The sequence below is a fragment of the Phascolarctos cinereus genome, unplaced genomic scaffold (assembly GCF_003287225.1).
Source record: "Phascolarctos cinereus isolate Bilbo 61053 unplaced genomic scaffold, phaCin_HiC Scaffold_1;HRSCAF=81, whole genome shotgun sequence".
Lineage (NCBI taxonomy): Eukaryota > Metazoa > Chordata > Mammalia > Diprotodontia > Phascolarctidae > Phascolarctos > Phascolarctos cinereus.
The window spans coordinates 195,242,162-195,258,156 of NW_027555514.1; the positions used below are offsets into that span (position 1 = coordinate 195,242,162).

Sequence of the window (15,995 nt, forward strand, 5' to 3'; positions counted from 1 at the left end):
ACTACTTCCACATAACTGCCAAAGTGATTTTGATACAATGACAGGCTCTCTATTTTCTCTAGAATTAAGTATCTTTTTTTCTGCACAAATTTGAAATTATATGTAATTATTAGTACAGCAATATGTGAATATATTGTATAAATAAGTAAATATATATGTTTATATTTGGAGTTGTATGTGCATACTTTTTTTTACTGATAGAGTTGTGTGATCAAAAAAGTTTGGTGACTACTGATATAGTGAACTTGCAGTAATTTTATTTGTGGAAGCAGGTCAGATTTGCTTTGATTAAAGTACTTGTTCAGGTAAGATAGCCAGTATGTGTCATAAGTAGAACTGCAACCCAGGTTTTTGTAACTGTATGACTAGTATTTCTCAGTTAATTTTGCTACATTATTTCACTTGTATAAGGCAAAAATTCATGTGTAATTCACTGGTTGAGTTGAATTAGCCTCAACATTATAGTGTTTTAAGAAAGTCCTTTGTTTGTCCCAGACTCCCATTGAAAAATCTCTGTTTATTAGGTTCTTATGACTTCCCATAGTTGTCAACTGGTTATATGTGATATTGTGTTCTCATCTGCCATAATATTCTGAAATTTGCAGTTATAGCTATGGACTCATTTAGATTACTTGGAAGGGTTTGCAAAATTTGGGAGAAATTGATGAAAATTTGAAGAACAATATCCAGGCCCTGATACTGATGCAGATTGTGTTTCTGGGTAAGAGAAGCAGAATCAAGGATAATTAAAGAGAATAGGAAAGGATTAAGGAAAATTAGAGAATAGAATCTAAGGAGGAGGTTAGAAGGAGAAGATAGTTGGAAAGACAAGACAAGGTAAATTAGAAAAGGTAAGTGAATAATTAGTGTTAATCAGATTGAATGGATTGCTGAGTAGTATAAAACCAACAAGAGATACAGGCCTAACAGGGAAGAGGGGAAGTTTGTGGTTGTGGCTATGGAGATATTGAGAGTAAGAAAAAAAGAATGTGAGTGAGGTTATAAATTTATTTTAAAATGATAATTGACTATAAAAGTTTTAATTGAGTGCTTAGGGTTGAGATATAAAACCTAAGCACACAGTTAAAACTTTGCAGGAACCAAGGCTGAAAATCTCTACCATTATGGAGAATGAAGAAAATTATACAAGTGATTGGCATCAAATGTAAGATGTTTGTATTTCTGCTATGACCAAGGGACTGTTATCTGTTATCCAAGTGTAGGCTGATCTCTCTCCTTTAGGAGAAAATACAGAGACTGGAAGAATGCCCTTCTACATGCCAGGTTGCTAGGGAGTAGAAGGGCTCCTAAAGGAAAAGAATAAGGCTTCAGTGAGGAAACAAAGGATCTTAGGTTGAGGAGGGAAGACTCTGTTGCCTTGTCAGGATGATGAAGAGTCGAAGAGTCTTATCCAGAAGAGAAAGAGAAGGGAAAGAACAACTCTACAATTATAGCTTTAAAATAGACTTGAAGTTCTGACAAGGTTGTCCTCCCAAGAATGAAATAATAGCACAATAGAAGTTATCAGCTCCATCCGCTAAGAAGTGAATAACTGAAAAGTTATTAGATAATCATGGGCCAAAAAATGATGCATCAACTAGAAGTGTTAGGTCACCAGGGAGCTCTCAGGGTGGGTGAAGTATAGGGCATCTCCGCTAAGTGGTTATAACATAGTCACCTGCTCATGTTGGACAAGAGAGAATGGTCCAGAGATATAAAAATAAGTTGGAGGATTTTCCATGTAATTGAGTCACCTCTCACAGACTGGGTGTGGTCATTATTACAAGGAAGAACAAGGATAGAGGGCCTCTGACTAGCTTCCTACGATTAAACAAATGAACTTAAAATCTACAGCTCACAGCTCAGGGCCTAATATACGGAACTTATAATCACTACCCCTATGGAATCATATCAAACTGATTAATACTGTTTGGATAGAGAAGGGGTCTCAATGAATAATTTCTTACACATATATGTAAATATGCTAAGTTTAGGCAGCAGGGAATAGGAATTAATAGTCATAGTGAAATTATATTTTGACATAATCACAAGAAAGCATGGGAATAAAGCTATCATTCTCTAATATGTTAAGAATTTTACTTTAGATTTAGAGAAGAGAACATTAGGAAGTCCAGAAAGAATCACAAACAGGAGAGCTATGAAAATTACATGTTGAGTTTGTTATATGCACACATACATACATATATACATATATAGATATATGGGTAGCTAGGTGCTTACTGGATAAAGCACCCACCCTGGAGTCAAGAAAACTCCCGATTTCAAATCTGATTTCAGATACTTACTAGCTTTGTTACCCTGGGCAAGTCAATTGTTTGCCTCAGTTTTTTCGTCTGTAAAATGAGCTGGAGAAGTAAATGGAAAATTGTTCCAGTATCTTTGCCAAGAAAGCCCCAAACGAAGTCACAAAGAGTCAGAGGCAACTGAAACAACTGATCAACAACAACAACAAAAATATTCACTTGTATGTATATATGAAGGCAAGCTGTATGTCATGAAGATTTGCAGTTTCATGTTACATTCTTTTTTTTCTTTTCTACTATTTATATGAAAATTCTTCTTTTGTTTGGCATTCAGTTAAGTATAAAACATTTGCATGTAAAAAATTAAAATTGTTAGAAGGTTCACTGGAAAACTGGTATACTGGTGCGCTGTTGGTGGAATTGTGAATTGTCCTAACCATTATGGAAAGTAATTTGGAACTGCACTCAAAAACCAATAAACTTTTAAAGAAGGGAGGGAGGTAAGCATTGTTTGAACTTTACTTTCATCAGATTTGGCTCAAAGAGGAAATAACATACACACTATTTGGGTATAGATATCACTTACCCTATAGGAAGTAGGAGGGGAAAGGGAAAAGGAAAGAGAGTGGGGCTGATAGAAGGGAAGGCAGATTGAGGGAGGGTGGTAGTCAGAAGCAAAATACTAGTGAGAAGGGAAAGGGAGAAAGGAGAGAGAAAAGCATAAACAAGGGGAAAATGGGATGGATAGAAAGACACAGTGAGTGTCTGTAAATGGGATGAAATCTCCCATAAAATGGAAGTAGATAGCAGAGCGGATTAAACACCATAATCCTACAATATGTTATTTACAAGAAACACATTTGAAGCCAAGAGATACACACATAGAGTAAAGGTAAAAGGCTGAAGCAGAATATATTATGCTTCAGCTGAAGTTAAAAAAAAAAAAGCAGGGGTAGCTATCCTGATCTCAAACAAAGCAAAAACAAGAGTAGATCTGATTAAAAGAGATAAGGAAGAAAACTACATCCTTCTAAAAGGTACCATAGACAATGAAGTAACATCAATTCTAAACATATTTGCACCAAGTGATATGGCATCCACATTCTCAGAGAAGAGTTACATGAAGTGAATTACATGAAGAAATAGACAGCAAAACTATACTAGTGGAGGACCTCAGCCTTCCTTCTCAGAACTAGATAAGTCTAACCACAAAGTAAGCAAGAAAGAAGTTAAAGAGGGAATAGAATTTTAGACAAGTTAGATGTAGTAGACCTCTGAAAAAAATTGAATGGGGATAGAAAGAACTGTACCTTTTTCTCAGCAGTACATAGCACCTGTGCAAAAATTGACCATGTACTAGAGCATAAAAACCTCACAATCTGAGGAAAAAAGGCGAAATTATTATTAAATGCATCCTTTTCAGATCACGATGCAATAAAAATTACACATAATAAAGGATCATGGAAAGATAGACTGAAAATTAATTAGAAACTGAATAATCCTAAAGAATGAGTCAAACAACAAATCATAGAAACAATCAGTGACTTCATCCAAGAGAATGACAATAATGAGACTATAACAGTAGGGAAATCCATGATTTGTGCAAAAATATTGGCAAAATGACTATGGCAACTTAATACAAATATTATACATTGTGACTTGGTTAGATTCATACCAGGAATGCAGAGTTAATTAACTGGTAGTCATTCTCTCAGCATTTATTAAGCTGCTTCTATGTGCCAAGCATAGTGCTAATTCTGGATACAAGAAAGACAAAATACAATTTCTACTATCAAGGGCTTTACAATCTAATGGGGGAGAGAACATGTGACGAATAATATACAAACAAGATATGTAGAGGATAAATTGAAGATAATCAGTGGAGAGAGAGAAGTCACCACCATTAATTACAGGAAAATGTAGTAAGTACAGCAGAATCTTTTATTTGATCCTAGAGGTAATAGGGAGCAGAGAGCCCAATCAGAAAACCATTGCAGTAGTCCCAGACTGAGGTGATGCTGACTTGCATCAGAGCAATGACAGTGTTAGAGGAGAAGGGTGTGTGTGTGTGTTTATGTGTGTGTGTGTGTATACATGATATATGTTGAATCTTGGGGACATATTGGATGTGGGGGATTATGGAGAGTGAGGAATTGATAATGAGATCTAGATTTTGAAGCTGGGTGATTGTGATGATGATGGTGGTACCTTCAGCAGTAATAGGGAATTTACGAAGAGGGGAGGATGTAGGGGGTGAAATACAGTGAGCTCAGTTTTTACATATTGAGTTTAAAATGTTTATGGTAGATACAATTCAAGATGTCTTAAAGAGCAGATAGAGAAGAGAGACTAGAGGTCAACTTATCAGTTGAATAAGTAGTACTAAATAAATAGATTTAAAATCATCAGCATAGAGTTGATAACTGAATCCATGAGAGCAGATGAGATCATGGAAACATGAAACAGTATAGATGCAGAAGAGAAGAGAGTTCAAGACAAAGCTTGAGAAGTAGAGGAAGGTGAAAAATAGAATGAGTGGGCCAGGAACCCAAGAGAAAAAAAATAACATAGAATTGTTGATTTACCAAGTAGTCAAGATGGGACAGCTAGGTGGTACAGTGCATAAAGTGCCTGGCCTAGAGTGTGGAAGAGACATTTTGCTGAGTTCAAATCTGGCCTCAGACACTTACTAGCTGTGTGATCCTAGGCAAGTCACCTTATCCTATTTGCCTCAGTTTCCTCATCTATAAAAGGAACTGGACAAGGAATGGCAAATGACTCCAGTATCTGCCAAGAAAACCCTATGTAGGGTCAGGAAGAGTCAGTTATGACTGACAACAACACAACAAACAAGGTGGAGAAGAGAAGAGAGGGTAACATTGCAGGGGTGATGACCTGGGAAAGAGCTAAGGGTTCTAGGGATCAGAAGAAGTTTGGGGTTACAAGGCAGAGGAAGAAGTGGAATGATAGTAGCTTGTGATCAGATATGGGCATTTCAGGGTTCACAAACATGGAAATAGTTTATTTCTGGATGATAGTGAGATCAAGGGTATGAACATTCTAGCGTATAGCAGAGGTCAGGTTATGGGAAATGAGTAAATTGGGAAACTGAGGTTAAAATGTTTGAGCCCGTATCAGTAGGAATGTTTGAAGTTTCCTAGTATGAGCACAGAGGTTGAGGTGAAGAGAATGGCTATGAGCCAGCCATTGAACTCACTGAGGAAAGAAAGGGCACGTCCTGAAAGTTGGTAGCAAATAGGTACCTGAATTTTGATTAGGTGGCAAATATTGTTTGTTGTTCATCGTTTGTTCTCGAAGAGGACCATTGACATCAGGCGGGTAATGTCTTGACTTGCAAGTGACTTGGATTTAAGTATGGAAAGGTGTGGAAAGTCATCAGCCTCACTCTCTGCTCTAGTCATTCAGATTCCAGTGACAAGACATAAGTTAGGATAACCAGCAATGGCTCGTGAGTGGCATAAGTGGATTGAATGAACCTCAGAGGTGGAATAAAGGTGATAGAGAGTGAGCCTGGAAGTGACAGTAAAGGGCAGTAAGGATTCCAACTCCCTGACATTGACCTGTTGGGACAATGAATGAAAATACTACCAGGGCTAGAATGGAGGCCAAGGAAGCTGTTTTCTGCAGGGAGCCAGGTCTCAGTGAGAACCTGTGGATGAAAGGAATAGGAAAGGAAAAGATTTGAAATGAAAGCAAGTTTGTTACTGTGGAGCAAGCATCCCAGAGAGCAAAGTGGAAAGGGTGGATAGCTTTAGTGTAGGATATTGTGGGGGTTGGAGCAGGTTGCTTGAGGGGGATAGGAATAAGGGATTGGAAAGTAGAGGGAGGGAGAAAGGGCTTTGAATAATGTGATCTGGGGGTTCTGAGATGTGGAGGATATAACCAAGTGGGAATTTGGTTATCAACATCTGTAGAGGGTTGATCCTCAAGATGAAATCCTCCCAGGGTGTTAAGAAGCTCAGACTAGGGGACTAGCAGGAGGAATTGATGGAATGATGCTTCTTCTTTTGCCTCCAGTCAGGGAGGCTGAAGGAACAGGGTAGAGTGATAGCTTCTCTTTTCCCATGTCGGCAGGTATGATATGAAAGATCAGTATGTGATGAAAGTAAAAGGAAAATTTAAACTTAAATTTACTTAAATCATTTCCCTAAACCGTAGATCTGACAGGTACATTTTTTTCACGCTCCCCTAATTTACTTATGATTTCACTCTTTATGTCAGAATCACTTATCCGTTTTAATCTTATGTTGGTATACAGTGTGGTCTGTTATGTGGTCTGAAAACTATGCCTAGTTTCTTCCAAACTGCTTTCCATGTTCTCAGCAACTTCTGTCAGGTGGTGAATTCTTACCCCAATACTTGCATCTTTGGCTTCATTAAACCCTAGATTACTGTGGTTATTTTGTACTGTGTATTGTGTAACTAATCCATTCAACTGATCTACTATTCTGTTTCTCAGGCAGGACCAGATTGTTTTCGTGATTGCCACTTTGTAATATAGTTTGAAATCTGGTACTGCTAGGCCACCTTCCTTCATATTTTTATCATTGAATTCTTTGATATTCTTGACTTTTTGTTCTTCCAGTTGAATTTTGTTATTATTTTTTCTAGTTCATAAAACAATTCTTTGGTAGTTTGATTGGTATGGCATTGAAAAAATAAACTAACTTAGGGTTCTTTTTATTATATTGGCTTGTCCTATCCATGAGCTGTTAATATTTCTTCAGTTGTTTAGGTTTGTCTTTATTTATGTGAAAAGTATTTTGTTAATGTGTTCATATGCCAGGATTTGTGCTGACAAGTAGACTTCCAAGTATTTTATATTGTCAGCAATTATTTTAAGATTTTGTTGTTTATGTGGTAAACTATGCTATTTCTTTTCCTAATGTTTAAATAATGTATTATGCCTGTTACAAATCTGACTTTTTTATTGTGAATTATTCCTAGATTTTCTTTGATGAAGTTTTACTCAAAATATTTTCATCATAGTGACAGTAATCTATAATACCAGTCATTTTTGTTACTACATTGTTGCTCAGTTTTTGGTAGATTTCTTGTGTGTGCTAAGTATATATTATAGTAGATAGATAACTTAAAATCCCTTGAGCCTCAATTTTCTCACGTGGAGGTATTTTATGAGACTATTTCAGAGGTGCAGTGTACTTTTGTCATTGTCTGTTTCTGGAGCAATATAGAATGTCCATTGTTTTTTGCCGATGTCTTTTTTGGTTTACAGGATATATGAAGAACTAATAATTTTTCTTTGATGATGAAATTTTTATTTATAGGTGAATATACTAAATATGAAACTAACTACTAAGATATCATCAGAAACCTGTTTTAAAATGAGAAATTTTATCTCTCTGTTAAGACCCTTTCTTTTTTGTAGGGTTCTCAATGCCAAGAAATTCCGCTACCACAAATGAAAAATAATTGTATTTCTTTTATATTAAGAGTTTTAAAAAAAGATGTTGCATATTCAAATAAAACTCCATGTGAAATAGATGCTCATTTTCCACTGGACTAGTAAGCAAGCAATTAAAAAATATTTGTTTTGTTACACCATTGTTGTGAGGTATCACAAAGTTACACTGTTTATTTCTGGGACTTTTTGGTTATTCAGATGTTTTTATCATGTCTGACTTTCCATGACCCCATTTGAGGTTTTCTTGGCAAAGATGCTGAAGTGGTTTGCCATTTTCTTCTCCAGGGTCACACAGCTAGTAAGTGTCTGAGGCCAGATTTGAAATCAGAAGGATGAGTCTTCCTGACTTGAGGCCTAGCACTACATCCACTGTACCACCTAGCTGCCTCATTTCTGGAACTATCTCTCTATATTTTTGGGTTAGATGGAAGGTCTGAATATAAAGTAAATAAAAGGGAAAGGAAACTCTGTTGCTCATCTTAGTAGGTTTGTTATTAAGTCTCAAAAAAAAATTGCAGTGGGGCAGCTAAGTGGCTCAGTGGATAGAGCACCAGCCCTGAAGTCAGGAGGACCTGAGTTCAAATCCGACCTCAGATCAAACACTTAACACTGGCTATGTGACCCTGGGCAAGTCACTTAACCCCAGTTGCCTTAAAGGGGGAGGGATAGAGAGGGGGGTGGTGGGGAGAGAGAGAGAGAGAGAGACCTAAAAAATTGCAGCCAAATTTTATTTTTTGAATGGATTCTTCCTATTATGTTCTGAGGAATAAGATCTCTGTCATCAGTGTTTGCTTTGTGAATATTCTGGCTTATTTTAGTTAACTGAAAATGTCTGCTGACACTCATTTTAGGTAGGATATTTATATCAATTATATAATAAAATATCATTTTATCCTCTATCCCCCCCCTTTTTTTGGCTTTTTTAAAATTTCCTGTGGCACTTGTTCGTTTCATATAGGGGAAAAAAACTTTTGAAACTGATTTTTGTCAATGTAGTCAAAGGACTTTCATCCAATCAATGGACTTTCTCTATAGAACTGAACTATGAGCTGACCTTAATCACTGGTTTTATGTAAATATAGCAAGTCAATTTACAGTTTCCATCATTTAGACTTCTTTGATCCTTCTTTAGCAGTTCTTCACCCATCACTTTGCTACTAATCCTTCACAGATTACTAGCTCTCTAAACCATTTCTTACACTTCTTCTGGTGTTTTTACCTAGTTGCTCTTAGAATACCATGTCTAACTAAAAAAAAATAGTATTCATGAAGATAAAATTATAATGAAAGAAACTATTAGCAGTTGGATCTCGGGAAGTAATTTGTTTAAAAAAAATATATTAAATTTCAACATTTTGTGTTATTGTTGACAAGGCAGTCAGAGAGGTATTTGAGGAGATTGAACTATCATTAATTACATTCTTATCTTCTTCCCAGTTTTTTCATTTAGTTCTACTTTCAACCCAGAAGAAGAACAATATCTTTTTGATAATTTGAAAATCAAATTCAAGTGATATAGTTTCAAATGTTAACTAGGTTTGAATGTCATTCTGAACTTTTTCTTGTTTCGAGGAGAATAGTAAACAAAAGATTACTAAGCCTTTTTATCTTAGAATTAAAGCAAAGTATTAAATGTGATTGTCCTTTCAATTTCTACCTCCTAGCCCACAGATAGGAGAAGTTCTTACCTAGGAGTGATCAAGAGCTTAAGACTCAGAAGACAAACTCACATCATGCTTTCTCACATATAAAAATAAATAGTAAAATAAATTAATGAGTTGCACAAAATAGAGCTCTTAATCCCTTCCCCTTTTCATTCTTTGAATTCCATCATTATTGTTGAAAATAGCACATCATTTTTTCCTGAATCTTAAGAAGTAGTGCATTTTCTCAGTCCTTTGGGCCAGGCATGACAGTGAGACATGTTTGCTATTGTAACCGTGAATTGAGTGAATCCAGTCTTCAGTATACTTTATCTCAAGATCTCTTATTCTTCCTTCAAGATCTCATTCATGATCAGTTATCTTAGTATCTTGGGATTTTGGATCAATTTCTTTGATTTTCTGGCAGCCTTCTTATGAATAAATTATAACTTTAGCAGTATTGAGAACAGATTCCTTTCAGAACAAACGAAACTACCTACTATTGAAGAATTGTCAAGGACCAGTGATGAGTTGGAACACAGAGGCCAAAACTCTCACTTACGTTTCAATGGGGGTTTTCAATAAGTGTACACAAAGATTTTTCTAGAGTCATATGAAACTCTATATTCCCCAAACATCTCTGATTTTCTTCTTTAAAATATTAATTTGCCAGAATTTTTTTTTGTGAGAATAATAAAGGCTTCTTTACCTCCACGTAGTATGACTTGCCTAGAAGAAACAGAGTATGTAGGCCTTCAGTTTAGCTATATGGACTCCATTTCAGTTGGCTGTAAACCAAGATTATGGGTTCCAAAATGTCTACATTCCTTAATAAACTCTGCTACCTATGCTAATGCAAGCAATTTTATTGGTGCTGTTGCATCATGCAGTTCATCATCCAGCATGTTTGTCTTGCTTTGCTTGCTCGTCCCTTCAGTCTTTATTACTTCCTCTTCCTTCCTTTCTTCTTTCCTTTTCTCTCTGGATACTTTTTTTCTGCTTCCTGAATTTGCTTCTGGGAGGAAAGAATTGTTTTAGCCATGATCACTTTCTTGAAAAACAAGGTCTTCTTTTGGTCTGCATTGGTCTTCTTCATCCCATCTTCCATCATTTTCCAGGACAATCTCCGTAAGAAGGATGACAGAATTGAAGAACTAGAAGAGGCTCTAAGAGAAAGTGTACAGATAACTGCTGAACGAGAAATGGTGCTAGCTCAAGAGGAGTCAGCCAGGACCAGTGCTGAAAAACAGGTCTGCTATTTTGTCAATGACTGGCACTTCTGCCAGTTCAGCTGGTAACTTCTTAGTTCTAGGTCGCATCTTATGTTTCGCAGATCTTAACACTTGGCCATGTTTAAGTATTCCAGGGTCAGGATCAGTGTTCCCGAAGTTGGAAGCGTCTCTTTAACATTAAGTGTATGGGAATTTAAATATACATGTATATCTTGAAATCACATTGTGATAGTACTCTTCTCTGAGGCATTGGTTTTGTATGTTTTCATGCATCTTCTTAGTTACTGGAATCATGGAAACCAATTTAACATTGAAATAGAGTTTTCATTGAACAGCATTTTGAATAATTCTTCTGCCTATGCATTTTCATATTTTTACATTGTAAGCTCTTTGAGAGCAGGGAACATAACATTTTAGTTTATATTTTTTAAATTGATTTTTATCCCACTACTCCATCTTTCTGTTCTTCATTAATAACATTCAAAGGGTAATTAGCAAGGAAAAGTTAAAAAGAATAAAGTGCCATTTTTTTCAGGTCCACTGAAGGGGCCTTATGTCAGTTATCCTTTTCCCTTACTGAGTTGACTACATTTGTGATTTTAATCAAATTTTGTTTGATTGATTTTGCTGCCTTAAGTTGAGAATATTTGGTATAATTTTTATGAGATTTTTCCTTTTGCAGCAAGTTGAGAAATAAGAAGAACCTTCATTTTGGAGGCAGTCTTATGCATATACCACGAGGATGCTTTCTCATGATAAGACTTTTTTTTTTTTTAGCAGTACCAAGAGAAAATTTATCAGGTCTCAAAGTGAGTGGTCTTCCTTGCTCTGCTTCTAGACAAATGTTGTGTCCAATTATTGAATAATTCCCTGTGTACCAGTTCAACTGACCTTAGGTAGTGGAGGAATGGCAAGCAGTCATTGGTCCAAGACTGGAAGGAGATTTCCTTTTAGTTGTATTTCACCCATTTCCCCCCCTACATTCTTTTCTTCATTTTAAAAAGTCTTAATTTTTTCCTCCTTGAAATTTCTTTTATCCCTTGCTTTTCACCTTTCACTCTTTATTTAATGAAAATGTTCACACTGAAGATATATACAAAACATAGACTTTTATTAATTTTAACAGTAGGTTTTATCTATATTCTAGGTTTATTTCTTTTCACTACATTGATTGCATGCTGCTGTCGATTGTGTTTCTTTTTCAAGCTTATTATTGCCTGACTCTGATTATAATTTGCTTTTAATACCATGCTTTTTCTTTCTTATTTATTTTGTTTTCTGCTTTTCTGCTACTCCCCGTGTGAAGCTATTCAGTGATTTAGTCCATAAGACCAATCATTTGGCTTCTAAATGGTTCAAGGTATGAAGAAGTTGCTTTTTTTGTTTGTCTCAGAAATTACCCTATTCCTCTTCTCCTACCATGTTTTCATTTTCTTACTCTTTTAAAATCCTAGCATAAATATTAATAATCTAGTGTTTTGCTTTATTGTGCTACTTAGATGCAATACTCAACAGATTTCTGAAATCCTTTTTAAAAAAAAGAACTGTTTGGGGTTGGGTTTTGTTTGTTTTTGGGGGGGGACTTGGGAGAAAATAAAGTCTAATAAAATTGTATCAAAGTCCAGAAATTTAGTACCTGTACAAAGAAGAAAAACTCTTTAGAAGAAATTGCTCTGCTTCTTGAAATATGAACATCTTTGACTTTTCAAGCAACATAAGTGGAAATATTATCTATTTGGTATCTATTACCTCTACCTACCAAAAAGTATATATTGAAAGCAATATTGTCCCCTTCCTTATAATTCTATTATAGAAATGTATATATATTACCACAACATTGCTATCTTGCATAATCTTAATTGTGGCAAATATTTGGTCTTTGAGGGTAGATTGAATTTTTGGAAAAAATCAAAACTTATTTATATCTAAGTCTCATAAATATGGTGAATATTCAAGGTGAGTAATACTTAAAAAAAACAAAGCAGAATAACCACATATAACTAGAAAAGTCATAGAAAGACTTTTTTTTCTTGTGGACTTTGTCAGCTAACATTGACGACAATTTTGAAAAAGGAATTTTAACATATTTTGAGTTAATGGCAGTTTAATGAAATCATTGGTAAAATGATGACTACTTTGAGAAACAATGTATATTTGAGTTTATAAGTTCTGATATATTCCTTTAGAATCAGCTTAGTCATATTACTAAATACAGTGTTATTACCATTGCAGAGTTGGGATCAGAATTCATGATACCTTAGTTTACAGGCTGATACTTAAACAATGGGCCATGTTCTCTCATCTAAACTAAGGTTTATCCTATTATCCTGTCAGGAAATTTATACCAGTATGTATACCAATTTATCCTTGGATGGACCTAAAGCGCTTGGCTCTGCCCTCCCTAGGATCATGTGTCTTCATCTACAACTCCACCATTTTCCATTTGCGCTGCCATCTTCCAAGTCATACTACCAGAGGCTGAGAAGAAGTAAGCCGCTCAGCTGTGTACTTCTTAGAGCCATGAGTACATGTACTCTCTCACTCTCAGTTCTGCCTTTGGAACTCTTTCCTTGGTGATTGTAATCAAATCACTATTAATCAATCAGCAAGTATTTAAAAAGTTTTTGCTATGTGCCAGGCACTGCTCTAAGTTCTGATAATAAAAAGAAAGCCAAAATAATATATAGTCCCTGCATTCAGGGATCTCATATTCAAATGGGAGAGACAGTGTGAAAATAACTAGATATATACAGATGGATGGAAAATAATTTCTTATGCAGAAGCTAAGGAGACTGGGAAAAGAAGCCCGGGAAACTGAGGGGAAGAGGAAGGAGAACATTTCAGTTAGCATAAAGTATAAAGCGAGTTGGCATGTGGCGTGTCATTTGGGAGGAATAGAGAATAGAGTGTGATGGAGAAAAGTAGTGTGTAAGCAGATTGGAAGGGGCTTGCTTGTGAAGGGCTTTAATTGCCCAATGTTGGACTTCATTTCTGATACTGAAAGTCACACAGAGTCACTGGAGTGATTCTGTTAAGGGTGTATCAATGGATTGATCTACGTTTTCATTTATATCTTTGTGACTGATCAGACCATTGGTCTCATCCTGTTTCCCCAGTAGAATGTAAAGTTCTTGAGGGCAAGAAATCTCTTCTTTTGTGTTTTATGTCCCTAGCACTTAGCATAGTGTTTGATGCGTTTTTCCATTTTGGATTCAGTGATATAATATATTTAATTCATCTAATAAATTCTGTAGTAACAAGATAGCTGCCTGAAGAAAAAGTGAGCTGCTGTAGTTCTCACCAAACTGAATAATTAGCAAGAAATCCAATGAAGAACTATTGTAGGTGAGTTCTGCCTCAGAATTGTTTAAGAGGTCTTAGCAATGAATGAAGGAAAGTGCATTTTCATATATTTTGGGGGTCTCCAAACTTAGTTATTATATTTTCTCTTCATTCAATTTGTTTTTTTTAACATTATTTTACTTTCCATTTACATGTGTGTGGTTGTTTGTAGTTTCTCTAGTTCTGCTTACTTTACATTTGTTCACTCACTATTAAACAAGTATTTAACATACGTGAAAAACTATTACTGTGAAAAATGAAGGTGAAAGTGGGAAAAGAGTTACCATTTGGAAAAAAGTACACTTCTGTTTATAATTAAAAGAGTTAAACTTTAGTGTAGTGAAGAAATAGTACTAAAATCAGAAATATACCTTGTTTTTATTCACAAGTTTTCATGGGTTCAGGAGGCTAATCTTCAGAAAAGATCAAGAACAATAAGAAAATTTACAAAATGATATTTAGTTTATTACTTATAACTGTGAATGGTCTTAGTGGAAAGAAAATGGTTACAGAGTGAATCAAGAAGCAAAACTCATTGATACTGTTTGCAGGAAGCATCCTTAATGTGTATATGTGTGTAGATTAAAATTAAGAATTTGATCTAAAATAAATCATGCAAATATAAGTTTAACAAATCAAAAGTTTTAGCAATATACTTAATAGAGTTGAATTAAAATTAGAAATAAATTGAAATGTCAAAACATGCGTAGACTTGAGTGGTGAACAAAGAATGAATACCAGATATGTAACAATCCTTAATTTAAAACCACACAATTTGATAAATTCATTAAAAGATTAACAGTTACATAAAATGATATAGACATAATATAATAGGCAACTTCTAGTATTACAAGAGTGTGGCAAAGCAAATAAAGAAAATGATAAAAATGTTTAATAGTCAAAATGGAATTTCAGATACACAGAGAAAACAGTGTGAGAAATAATGTACATATTATATATATTTGCATATATGAATATATATATGTATATGTATACTTGCACTTATACATAAACTTTTCAAGTACCTATGGAATGCCCACAAAAATTTAACGTGTAAGAGATTTACACATTTGAAAATCATATTCAGTATTTTCAGATCAAAATGAGAGAAAAAATATTAAAAAGAGAAAAAATATAAAGCTATACATAAACTAAATAATAATCTATTAGACAGTTATCATATTTTAAAAATTGTAAAATCAACTGAAGCATACCAATTTGGGGTTGTGAACTATAGCAAAAACTTCTCTGGAACCCTGAGAACCCTGAAGGAGAGATGTTGCCAGCCACGTTTTAGGAATCCTCTCTGCAAGTGTAAGTGTGTGTTGGAAGAGTGAGCTCAGAGCTTCTACTGGCTACTAAAAAGCAATATAGACTGTAAAAGAAAATTACAGCAATAATGTCACATATCAAATATATAGCATGTAGCTAAAGGTATTCTTAGAAGCAAATTTAATAAAAATAAAAAATAAGTAGATTTAACTTTCCCTTAAAAGCATAAGAAAAGGAACAAAGTAACAGTCCAATGGAAATATTAAAAAATAGATTATGAAGTAAAGAGTAGAAAAGTTTAGAATAGAAAATGAAAATGTTAGATTGAAAAATAAAAGCCAAGAAATGTTTCTTTGAAAGCTCTGCCAAATTGACAAAACATTAAATTTATTTTTAATGGGAGAGAAAAATGCAAGTCAGCACATAAAAATAAGAGATAACAATAAAGAGAAAATAAATTTAAAATATTAGGTTGTACCACATAGATATATTTTCAATTTTTTTATTTAATACCTTTTATTATTTACATTAAAATTATATTCCTGTATACCACTTTCTCCATACTCACCATTGAACTGTCTTTCATAGCAGAGGGTTATGAAACTTAGAAAACTTATAAAGTTATAACACTTGAATAAAACCAAGAGACAAAGTTACCTCATCTGACAGCATATGCAAAATTTCAGACTTGTAATCTACCACCTGTGTAATCTGCCAAAAAGAGGAGGAAGTGTCATCATTGAAACAGCTATTTGAAATTATAAATGAACTCAAACTGGCAAATAAGAAATCAGCA

General features: G+C 34.7%; 1 protein-coding gene across 10 annotated transcripts in view; it reads left to right on the forward strand.

Moving 5' to 3' along the window:
- ERC1 (ELKS/RAB6-interacting/CAST family member 1) overlaps window positions 1-15,995 on the forward strand; it is a 342,335-nt gene that overhangs the window by 159,627 nt on the left and 166,713 nt on the right. For 5 of the 10 annotated variants that reach the window (XM_078156086.1, XM_078156083.1, XM_021001454.2 and 2 more), the window contains one exon: window positions 10,472-10,603. The exons of the other annotated variants lie outside the window; for them this stretch is intronic. In XM_078156086.1, coding sequence (XP_078012212.1) covers window positions 10,472-10,603 — 132 coding nt within the window. The remainder of the gene's footprint in view (window positions 1-10,471; window positions 10,604-15,995) is intronic. 10 annotated transcript variants of the gene reach the window in all.